At 44.0% G+C, this 12,478-nt stretch overlaps 1 protein-coding gene across 2 annotated transcripts in view; it reads right to left on the bottom strand.

Annotated features, from left to right (window-relative positions):
- Positions 1–12,186, bottom strand: part of Sptlc1 (serine palmitoyltransferase long chain base subunit 1) — a 42,284-nt gene extending 30,098 nt beyond the window's left edge. For both annotated transcript variants that reach the window (XM_051171390.1, XM_051171384.1), the window contains exons 1-5: positions 12,061–12,186; positions 9,064–9,171; positions 8,419–8,513; positions 4,811–4,904; positions 4,222–4,294 (exon numbers count right to left, since the gene is read on the bottom strand). In XM_051171390.1, coding sequence (XP_051027347.1) covers positions 4,222–4,294; positions 4,811–4,904; positions 8,419–8,513; positions 9,064–9,171; positions 12,061–12,120 — 430 coding nt within the window. In that variant the 5' untranslated portion in view covers positions 12,121–12,186. The remainder of the gene's footprint in view (positions 1–4,221; positions 4,295–4,810; positions 4,905–8,418; positions 8,514–9,063; positions 9,172–12,060) is intronic.
- Positions 12,187–12,478: the final 292 nt, after the last annotated feature.

Here is a 12,478-nt window from a genome sequence, read left to right on the forward strand (position 1 = left end):
TATCTAGGAGAATAGGTTTTATGTCAAGAAAGAACAATTTGGCTATCCCTTATCTTCTAATGAAGTGATGTGAAGTTAAGGGAGTTAAAATTTATCTTCTGTAGCCATTTATCCTGCTCACTTACAATGAGGAAATAGCAACTTTCCTTGGTTGATTTCCAAAGGAAAGACTAGGAAACAATCAACTTCACAATAGTGCAAATTCAATTTACCACATTTTCTATTAAGAATTTTCTATGTTTATATAAATACTATTCTTCTTGGGGGAGGAGGGTTGGTAGTTAGAGACAGGGTTTCTCTGTGTAGCTTGCTCTGTAGACCAGGCTGACCTAGAACTCAGAGACCCACCTACCTCTGCCTCCCGAGTGCTGGAATTAAAGGAATGCACCACCTCTGCCCAGCTAATAAATATTATTCTTTAAAAAAAAAAAAAAAAAAAAAATCCTGGGCCCCTGAGATGGCTCAGCAGGTAAAGGCACCTGCCATTAGGCCCAATGGCTTGAGTTTGGTCCCTAGGACCTATATGGTGGAAGGGTAAAACTGATTCCTGCAAACTGTCTTCTACCCTCACAGGAGCTATGGCAGGTATATGCCCTTCCCACACATAAATAAATAAGTGAAATTTTAAAATTCCTGAGACAGAACAAACAGTAGCTTGGCTACCTGGGAGGCTAAGGCAAGAAGATCCCAAGGTAAGGCCATCCTGGACAACTTAACGAGACCCTGACTCAAAATAAAACTACAAAAAAGGGCTGGGGATACAGTTCAATGGTATAGTGTTAACCCTGCATGTGCAAGGCCTGAGGTTCAAATCCCAGCAGGACACACACACACACACACACACACACACACACACACACACACACACACTTTTTTCTGAAAGTAGAAACAACTGTGTTTCCGTGCTCAAATGTCATGATGAATGTCTTCACAGTCAGGGTCCTGTGGGATTCTTACTCAAATGCTCTGAGGCCTGCCCTCCACATCTACAAACCCGCTATCTTTTGACCATAAGAAAAGCAGAGGCTGATCTAGGAGTCCGGAGAACAGTTGTTTTTGCTGGCCCTCAGCTGCAGCCCAGATGATCACTCTCACAAAAAAAAGAAGGCATTTTAAAGACAGCTCACAGGAGGTTCACTGCTGGCTAGAGCAGAATGAAATGGACTGCGGCTGCCATCGAGTGATGTCTTTTGACTAGGAATAAGACCAGGAGGATTACCTGTCTACACCAGACTGCTCCCAAGGCAGCAGAGGTCAGCACGGGAGGTAAGTGTGACTTGCATGAACCCAAACAGGGAGATGCTGGAGTGAACCAGCATACCGCCCTGAACACTCAGGCCCTCATCACCATGGACAGACAGGTTCTCAGCTCCAACCCACACAGCAGTGGGGGAGGAAACATTCCAATCATGACTTTGTATTGACTTTTAAGCCACAATTAACAACACATTAGTACATTTGCTGTGTGGTTTCTACACCACTAGAAGAACTTGGTGTTCAGTTCTCTCGGCCAGACTTCTGGGAGGGAGTCCATGTCACCCACATTTTACACAAACTTTAGCTCAGTCACTGCTCCACTGTCTTTCTGTTATGGTAATTAAGAATAAAAAAAAAAACTTATTTTGCATGTGGATGTGGGTGTGCCTATGTGTGTGCAGGTGTTGTGATCAGAGGACAACTTAAGAGAGTCAGTTCTGTCTTCCCACTGTGTGTTCTACGGATCTACCGAGCTCCGCAACCAGTCTCTTCACCCACTGAGCCATCTCGCAGGCCTGGAAGGATGCTTTAACAAGGAGGCTCACCTCTACTATGAGAGCCTGATGTTCATTATCTAAAAGAGGGAGAGAGCTTTTAAACAGATGCCCCAGTGTTCACCAAGGAGGGGAAGAGATCAAAGTAAAAGCAACCTTTGTGGGCCTGCGGTACAGTTCAAGGTACACATAGCTTTGAGCTATAGTTTGAGCAAAGATAATAAGTACAAAGAGGGTCCTCATGTCTGCCTCAGTGCAGTGCAAGGGTGCTGGCATGCGCCTGCGCACTTGGTGATTTAACTGCAGGGCTGCACAGAGGCCTGAAATTCAGCCGGAGATGACTCAAGCAGGTTCCTCTGATTCTACTGAATGCTAAAATTCCAAGGCAGGTGACTATAAATTATTCAAATAATTGCTTCCAGAAAAAGGGGGAAACTCCCAACCAATCAAACAGAAAAACCCCTGCTGGAGAACAGGAAAAGTACACATATAGGTTACACATGTGCACACAGGAAACAGGTTGACAGGTGAGAGCAAGCACTGTTGAGTGAGAAGGAATGCACCAGCCAGTCCCATTACACAGCAGCCTGCTGCCCATGAGCCTGTAGCCCTGGCCAATGAAGCCTTAGTCAGGCTTTTAGGACATTGGAGTGACTGGCTTACAGAGTTGTTTGCAAGTATTTCTAAACCCATGTATCCACTATATGCCTCTGGTGGCCACTTAGACAACCGAATAGTCAAAGCCAATTTAAACTTAAAATCTACTCACTTTGGCACTGGGGTGCAGCTCAGTGGAGAAGTGTATGCCCAGAACACACAGGCTGTAATTTGACCCTAGAGCCACAGAAACCCATGCACACTCAGAGCAACATTGAAGAACAACTCACCCTCGCTACGAAGCTATTCTCATCTGACATCTACTTAGGAAAGTAACAACAAAACAAAACAAACAACCCAGCCATGTCCCCAGTAGAGTGTCGCTTGTGTATCAACCACACTCCAGGGCAGGTCCCATGCCCAGTGTGTAACTGGTAAACACAAAACAAACTGTTTTTTGGGGGAGTGGGGTGGCCTTTTTCATTTTGTTTTGCTTTGTTTAGGCTTTTAATTTAATTTAATTTAATTTAATTTTTGTCTTACTTTTTTTCTTTTTTTGCGAGAAAATGAACATGAATTTGGGTAGCATCTGGGAGGAGTTGGTAGAGGGAACATGATCAAAATATATTGTGTAAAACTTTTTAAAATAAAAAAATTGAAAAAGAAAACAAACAAAAATTAGAGCACAGAAGTGTGCAACACAGTTTTATTTTTGCAAAAATAGGGAAAAGCCTATGGCAGAGCTAACAAGAAATAGCTTTGTTTTAAAGGTTGAGGCCTAGAGAACAGGGACAGGAAGGTTGAGGCCTGAAGTTTGTACCCTGTACTGGATACGCAGTGAGGGGCGATACGGGAACAGCATCTATCTAGCACACCAAAAAGGGGGAATGGGGCCATTTTCACAGCTCTGGGGAAATTAGGCTTAGAATTTGACCCTTCATTTGATATGGCAATATATCTCTTCTGTCTTCCCACATTAACTCCTAAGGAACAACCAAGGCCACATGACAAAGAAAAGCTTCTAGAGACACTTTGAAGAAAGCAGTTTCTGGGTTAGGGGTGGTGGCGCACATCTTTAATCCAAGAAGATAAAAAAGGAGGGAAGGAGGGAGGGAGGGAAAGAGCAGCCTCTTTACTCTGGCACACTCACAGAGAACAAGCCTGTAAGTCAGGTGACAGCACACAAGCCCAAGAAAAAGCATTCCCATTTTCCAGTCCTGTGCCAAGGGAACAATTCCCTACTATTGAAAACCAAGCAAATCTCTCAGACTGCCTTAGACTAGAAGGCAGCAGGAACTGGTCTGAGCTCAGTCCTTCGGTTCTGCCACTTGAGCAGGATCTCACACACAAAGACATGGGTGACCCGCCATCTTCATCGAAGAAAGAAAAAAGCTACAGCCACAACCTAGTAAATGTGTCCTCACCTTTCTCCATGGTACCTGCTGCTCAGGGCTCTTTGGCAGTCCTGCCTTTGGACCAGGTTTGGCTTGCTATCAGTTCTTGCCAGTGGACAGTGGGAAAGAGAGGTGCAACACCACCTGTCCTGTGGGAACAGCTGCCTGCCTTTTTGTTCCACAACATTACACTAGACATGGATCCCCACATGCCTACAAAGAGCAAGCACCCAGCAGTTGGAATTTCACCCGACAACTGGCACACACAATGGAACAGTCTTTCCTATCACATCTTCTGGGACTCCTGCAGCAGAGCCAATTGCACCCCCAGGCTCCTACAGCTCTTCCCTCTCAAGTCCCATCCACAACTAAAAGAAAAGCAAGGAAGTGCACACATTCAGCTTGACAGTTAAGAATACTTCCTAAACACTTCAAAATCAAACAGATCCTTCAAGAGAGGCTGAAAAAAATGCACTTACCAAACGTGCCATAAAACCCCCGAGGGCCACAGGTGCCCACACCATACTTCTTTAAAGACGCTAAAGCTGCGGCCTACAGGGAAGCAAACAGGCTAATGATTTTCTTTGGATGGTCCAGACAACCCGACCCTCCCAATTCTTGGACCCACATGGCTCCTCCTCGCCCCTTCCCGCTCCCACGTTCCCCCCTTTCTCAGAACTACAGCAATACTAACAGGGCTTAGGAAACACAGATTAGTAAATAAGACACAGACTGAAGGAATGGAGTAGTGACATTTGCCTTCTTCTGGAGGCTGACTGAGTATCCAGCTTTTCCTGAGGAAGGCTGTTAGTCCCGACCCTAACAGGAGCTGGGGCAACTTCCTGGATGTTCTCTGACTATACCCAGGTCTGGCTTCCTAGGTTCTCTGGCTGCACCCACACTGAGCCCACCAGATGCTTCTGCCCAGGGAGGTCCCAGTCTAGATTCTGACTCTGTCACACACAGTAATGCCAAGCACTGACCCTCTCTGATGACGCACACCTGTCTTTTGTGTCATCCCTTCAGCTAGCAGTGTCTTGTCCCACTCCAGCACTGTGTGCTACTTACCTTAACCCGAGGGTTGGCCAGCAAGCCAAGAAAATTAAAGGAGGCAAAGTTTACACATTCTTTCCCATTCACCACGATGTTGTGGGTCGGAGGGCTGAGGAGAGAGAGAGGGGCTCACTTCAGCACCCCTCTGGGCACACGACAACAGGCAGCACAACTATGTAGTCAGCCTTCTATTTGCTCTCTACTCCTTTCATTTGTGCTTTTTGGTAAGTTGAAAAATGGTAAATTAAAAGTCAAACACCTCCCCCATTAGCTCTGTTCTTTAATAAGCTCCCTGTATACAACTTAAAAAAGAGAAAGATGATGGAAAATTGTGGGAAAGACAGCAGATGACCAGGGTTGGTTCTCAGCACAGACTTGGGGCTTATACTGCTTCTAATTCTAGTACGAGGAGATCTGATGCCCTCTTCTGGCCTTCATGGGCACTGCACACATGTAATGTTCATATACACATCAAGTGCATACATACACTCAGGCAAATACTCAGGCAAATAAATTAAGAATAAATCTCAAATTTTTAAAAAAGGGAGGTACCTTAAAAAGAGGATGTAACTAAATAAAATGTCTAAAAACGAGTGTAAAATAATCATGGAAGAAATATAAAGTGATCAAGATCAAAGACAAGAATAAGCGGAGTGAGTTATGATCTTCCTTGTTTGCTTGTTTTTCAAGACAGGACTTTTCTGTGTAGCCTTGGTGTCCTGGACTCACTTTGTAGACCAGGCTGGCCTCGAACTCACAGAGACCCACTTGCCTCTGCCTCCCTGAGTTATGATCTTAAAGTGTTTTTAAAATATTATCGACAGCAACACAATGACAGAATAACTCATTTCTGAGTTAATGCTGAGATGCTCTTCAAAAGGACCCCATATACCCTCTCACTCCTCAAAAACGAATTATGGTAGCCAGCCATACAAGAGCCAGACATAAGCACCACTGAGATAGGGGACAGGCTCTCAGGGAGACGAACGTACGGAAACAACAGGACACAACAGAATAGACAGATGCTATCAAATTTGTCCAAGTGAAGGAAAGGATTGTGCCCCAGAACTGTGGTCTCAGTTACACTGCTGCCTGGCTGTGTCTATGGCGAGCCAAGAGGACTGGCACACTGCTCTCAGGGGCACTATTTATTTTTAAACAGATCTGGTAACTCATGAGGCAAAAAGTACAAAATTCTGGAACGTTAAAGAAGAGACAATCTGAAATCAATCACAGAAACATACTAATGCATAAAAAATGCAAAGACTCGGCATTTGCAAGGTGCAGACAGGGGAAACTCTGTGAACTGGAGGCTGACCTGCTCTACATAGTGATTTCCAAGACAGCCAGGGCTACACAGAGAGACCTGTATTAGGAAAACAAAACAAAGAAAAAGGGAAAAACCCAAAATATAAAAGAGCTCATAGGGACATGTAGTAGGGGAAAAAGTCAACAGCATGGTGACCAGAGGTTCTGGAAACAAAGAGTGGAGGAGGAAACAAAACAAAGTGAGGAACACATGGCAGGTGGTGGGAAGTGGTTATCTCTGCCTCTTACATTTGTCAGTCAAACAGTCAGAGAATACGTGAGATGAAATATCTAAGTAACAATAAGAGCAATGGATACAAGATACCCTAAGATAAAGTAAATGTTTGCTTCATTATAAAATGCTAAAAATACATGTCATAATATCCAATATTATAAAACAATGCTACTTTTTATTTTGGAATAGGGACTCACTTCGTAGCTCAAGGCGGTCTTAAACTTACTATACTAACCCAGGCTGCCCTTGAGCTCCTCAACCTCCTGTCTCTGCCTTCCAAATTCTAGATTTGATTAGAACTGTGTGCCACTCCACCCAGCAACACTATGTATTGTAATATACAATATGAGCAAAAGACACAAGGCAAACCTCAGCAAGGACACAAGCACCACTCAGAAAGAAACACATTTTCCAACGATAAGGCAATAAGTCACAAAGAGGCAGTTCAAGGAAAGTGATGCTCTTATTTTAAAAAAGAAAATGGAAAACTGTGAATTCTCAGGTATCAAAGCAAGTATTAGGGCTCAGTGAGCAAGGTGCTCAGCCTGATGGTCTGAGTTCAATCCTTGGAACTCACTCCTGAAAGTTGTTCTCTGACCTGAGTGCGCACATGTGCATAGACAGACAGACAGACAGACAGACACACACACACACACACACTGTAATAAAAATATTGCTTCAAAGTGTCAAACGCTTTTTACAGCACACATTACAAGGACAGGCCACAACTGGACAGAACTCAGGAAGGATTCACAGCCCCCTTACCTGCACTTGCTAAAGCTCTAAAGCAACAAAGCTCACTGGGGAAAAAGCCATCCTAAGCAGGGAGGAAGCTTGTGCATTCTGGACAATGGGGACATTCACATAGGCCCTGCCTCAGGCCAAGAGCAGTGTTCTCTTATGAAGGAAGTAAACAGAGTGTCTTTCAAAACCTACAAAATCCTCTGGGCACAAACCCAGCACTAGGTAGGGCAGAGACAGGTGGATCTCTGAGTTCCAGGCCAGCCTGGTCTATGAAGTGATTCCAGGTCAGCCAAGGCTACACAGAGGTACTTGTCTTGAAAAAGACCAAAACAAAACAAGTCACAAAATTCTGACTGCCAGCTCTTAAGGTATCAAAAACAAAAAACAAAAACAAAACAAAACAAAAAAAAAACAACTAAATTATTATTAGAAACAAATAAACACATATAAATTGAGTGTTCAACTAAGTTAGTGAATTTAAAAACGCAAAAAGGCAAATCCCAAGCATGACTCAAAAAGATCACAGACACAAAAACGACACTGATAAAGTTCAGTATCAATATTTAAACTCTTAAAGCCAAGGCCAGAGGAGATACTCAAATTGATAAGATTCTGTATCTAAAATATGCAGATAACAAGGCAGACAATGACAGTGTTCTCTTCTTTAAGGACAGAAACCAAAGCTGCTTATTTTCTTAATACTCAGCTTATCACAGCCAAAATCAGCCATGCTATCCCAGCAAGGCCCTGGATCACGTCCGGACTCCAGACTAAGAGCCTGGGACCAATGTGGAAACAATGCCTAACAGAACACAAAACGTGCAAGACTAAGAAGACACTAAGGCAGGAATGTATGACAGTCATCTGAAAGGACAGCTTCGCATTTTAAAAGCAACCAAACCTCACAGACTTCAGTAATGACATTGAAGCAGGGAGGTCGCGTGTGCCTCAGTGATTCCCTCACAGAAGACTCTGCTAACACCAGGCGTGGCGCTGGGGCAGGAGGGCAGAGACCATGGGAATGTGACATGTTGACAACTATGTATACTTATACTTGGTAACATAGGGTGATATGTGACCCACAAACATTAGGTCAAGAGTGCATGTTATGGAAGGAAAGATGTGTGTTTTTAAGGAAAAACAAAAAGTTAAGCTTTAACGCCCAAATTCGAGTTTAAAAGATTCCTGGACTATCCCTTGAAAAATCTGAAAACTACAAGTGGTCACTCAAAGAACTGTCTACATTAAACAAGGGAGCACCACATATTTCACAAGCTTTGGAGAACAGAACTGAAGCCAGGTCAAGTGCTTTAAGCAGCAAAGCCAATTAAGTTACCCAGAAACGATGTTGTAGTTGAGAGCAGGGTGGTCTTTTGAGACAGGAGGGACGAGAGGTTCTGGTTGCCACTCTTCAATCAGCTCTTCTTTTTCCTGCAGAAGAAAAGGCATAAACTCGAGTGTGGCACAACATGAGTCACCTCACACTGTCTCTGGTGACGCCTAACTGCAACGCTGCAACAGTGACTGAACAGTGAACCCCAGAAACACCCTGCCAGCTGTGATGAAGAATGAAAGCCAACTTAAAATCTTCCTTCTGTGCGGGGGTTTCTGCCTCCTTACCACACAGGACACATTACAATTCTATTTTAAGTGCGGCCAGGTGGGATTATTTCAACTCTTAACCTCCTTCCTGAAGACACACGAAGGACTCTCCTCTAGGCCTCAGGCACAACTCACATAACCTGTGTGTGGACACTGAAGTCCAGTAGTTGCATGCGCCCCTCAGACCACCTACTAGCAGGCTGCTGTAGGTGTGCTGTAGTGTGGCTTTATCCTACACGCCTCACACTCTGCCTATGCGGATGTTCCACATGCCCCGCTCTCTCTCCATTAAGCGTGTTAACTGCAGGGTGAAGCGTCATCCCTTTTTAGAAAGATGTGGCTTCCACATACCTTGAGTAAAACAAGCTTCATTTCTTACCTTGGCTGTAAGATCAGAATGCTCCTGCAACTTGTAAGTTTTAGAGAAAACAAGTCTGATTATCCAAAGTATTAGAATTCCCTCCAGAATGAGATGATACGCTGGAGCCTGAGGGACAAAAGCAAGGACAGAGTAAAGAAGCCACGAAACCACTTCAGAGCCTGCAGGGAACTTCAGCCACCACAGTGCTGCCTCTGCTGACCTGCCCACCGTTACCACGGAAACCTTACTGCCAGGGCTTTCTCAATGGCTCTTCATGCCTTTCCCATCTTAACAATGGGTGATTACTCCATCACATGAAAAATCCCTAATACTTCAGCTTAAAAACTTCCCAGTAACGAAATTGAAAAAGGTTAGGCCTGACATACAATCCCAACACTGAAAACAACTCTATCATATCTTTCAGATAATTTTAAAATCTACAAAACCAGCAGAGAATGACTGTAAGAAAATAGTACATATCGTATCACCTCTGCTTATATTAACAAAGTCATTTGGAAACCAGCTTCCATAATCCATTAAGTTTTGTACACCTTACTGTCTTTTTCATACCTCAATAAATATCCTTAAATCTTAGACAATGCAGTGTGGATTGTGGATTGAGTGGCAGAATACATTCTTAAAATAACTCAGTTCTCTTTTCTATACGTTGCCCAAAGAATGCCAACCTGTTCCATGTTGATGGGCACAATGATATCTTTATTTTTATTTAAAATTTTTTATTGATTTATTTTTTATGTATATGGCATTCTGTGTGCAAATATGTCTGTGAACCACACGAGTGGCTGGTACCTGCAGAGACCCCAGAATAAGATTCCGCTGGAAATGCTTACAAGTGGCTGTGAGCCACCATGTGGGTGCTGGGAACTGAATCCAGACTCTCTGGAAGAGCTGTCAGTATTCTTAGCTGCTGAGACGGTCTCTCAGCTGTTCTAGCATCTTGTCTTCCACACACTTGCAGGACAAAGACCTGGCTGAGTTTATATAGAAGAATCTGGACACCAATAGCCTTCAGTCAGTTAGTGAATGGGCACTCTTATTCCCGTGGGTTGTCACCAGAAAAACAAAACAAACAAAACAGGCCTGTTAAGCTGGGTGTAGCGGTGCACCCCTTTAATCCCAGTACTTGGGAAGCACAGGCAGGAGGCCTTTGAGTTTAAGGCCAGGAAGGCCTACATAGTTGTACCCTATCTCAAAACCAACCAAACAAACCAAGAAACAAAAGAAATAAAATGTAAACCCAGGCCTTTTGTTTTGTGGACATGTCTCACTATGTAGCTAAGGCTAGCCTGGAACTCACTACATAGATCAGGAGTGCGGGAAGGAATGAGCCACCACACCCGGCAAACCTGCACATTTAAAAGTTAGGCATGGTGGTGTTGCGGGAGCATTTGGAGTTCAACAGAGCCCAATCTACACAGTGAGATTTTTATCTCAAAATACAGACATGTACTTACAAACTTAAATACAAAAACAGATTAACAACGAGGCAGAAATAATTGATGGTATTTCACCATAGCTAAAAAACAAACAAACAACATACCAGACTACAGAGATTGGAAAACTGCTGACAAATTCACATGTGAACTTTCAAGTCAATGTGAAAATACCTCTGAAACTACAGAGAACACGCACACATATGCGCGCGCACATCTTTATTCTTCAGGTATACTGTACAAATCTCAAATTCTACAAAATATACAGAAACTGAAAAAAAAAAAAAAAAAACCAGAAATCTCTCTTTAAGATGACTTAAAATTTTTGCTGACCCTTCTTAAACAAAATTAATTTAGAAATAACTCCAGATAAGCTTGCTTTTCTCAATAAGTGGATGACAGCAAGCAAACATCTGTTCCACTCAACAAGCAGGCAACCCCACAAAGAAATTACCTTAGATGAAAAACTACTAGTCGAGGAATTACTCAAATAATCATAAATATCGGTTGTGTTTTGTTTTTTTCTCTCTCCCTAGGAAATGTGATTCAAAAGAATTCTCCCAAGTCTGTGTTGGTCCCTTTTATGGAGTAAGCAGCCATATTGTACAACAGAAAAGTACTCATTTCTTTCTTTCTTTTTTTTTTTAATTCAATTTGTATGGCTTAGTAGCTATAACTACCCTAAAACTGGACCTCGGCATAGAATAGAAAATCAAGTATGCTCTCTCTCGAATATTCTTCATGAAAAAATCCCAGGAGCATTGTCATTATCCGTTCCAGTAAGCATCAACTTTTGGAACATCAGCAAAAGAAGTGAAATTCGCTTTCAATTAACATGAGCTCTCTACGCACCGGGATCAAGCTGCTGGCTCACGGCAGGTCCTCCAGGTTTCAGATCTGTGTGGCCCAGTATATACCCACTAGTCATTTGGTCACCGACATTTACATTAAAGTGTAATTGCAAATTAATTGCCAGTGCCTACTGTCACGTGGTGGTAGCCACTGCCGCACTGAACAGCACCTGAGTTAGAAGCCACAGACAAGTTCTACAGGATACAGCAGAATAGCTCAGCTGTCCAGTAGACCAGCATTCTCCAAGACCGGCATTTGTATCTTACATTGTCGTATATAGCTAAACAGAACCACACCAACCCTTCGGCTAGTCTTTAAGTCTTTCAGAAAGTTGTATGTTTATAACAGAAATTGTAGGCAAAAGAATGACTACATTAATTCCCAATTATTCTGCTTTTCTTTGCTAAACTACTCTCCCCTGAGCCCTGGGCAAAGTTTACAATTTATGATAAGACATTCCTCACACCTAAAACCGCCCACTCCCATCAACCCGTCTCTCCACCAGTTTAACTGTGATTCTGAGGACTTGAATGTCTTTGGCACCCCTCCCAAGGGCTGCTTTCCCGAGATCCTGCAGGACTCCAGGAGGCGAGTACAGCCCAGGCCCGGTCCTCTGTGCTCCCGGGGAGCAGGAAGCCCCGCGGAGCCAGGGAGCAGGTCGCTAGGCCGGGGCTCGCGGGATCACGGGAGGCTCCGGTGGCGGACGCACCTCATACAACGCCTGCACCATCTCCACCAGTACCCACTGCTCCGCCGCCGCCGTCGCCATGGTTAGTCTCCCGACTTCCGGCAGGCGGGTCCGAGTCGCGTCAAATAGTGTGGGGCGCGGACGAGTGACGTCAGGAAATCGCGGGGGCGGGACAACCGGAAGTTGGGGGGGTCGCCTCCTTGCGTGGGTGTGCTGTACAAGGGCGGGGATTCAGAACCGCTGAGAATTGTATAGTGACGGGCTATGGACTTTGTGTTGAGAGAATCAGGACGTGGTTTTTTGTTCTTGGCGGTCCACTGGGCGCAGGGTTATTAAGATGAACGAAATTACGCCGGCCATGGTGGTACCGGCCTTTAATCCTTTAATCACAAACCAGCCAGGGCTACACAGTGAGACTCTGTCTCAAATCAACACATAA

The sequence above is a fragment of the Acomys russatus genome, chromosome 3 (genome assembly GCF_903995435.1).
Source record: "Acomys russatus chromosome 3, mAcoRus1.1, whole genome shotgun sequence".
Taxonomy (NCBI): Eukaryota; Metazoa; Chordata; class Mammalia; order Rodentia; family Muridae; genus Acomys; species Acomys russatus.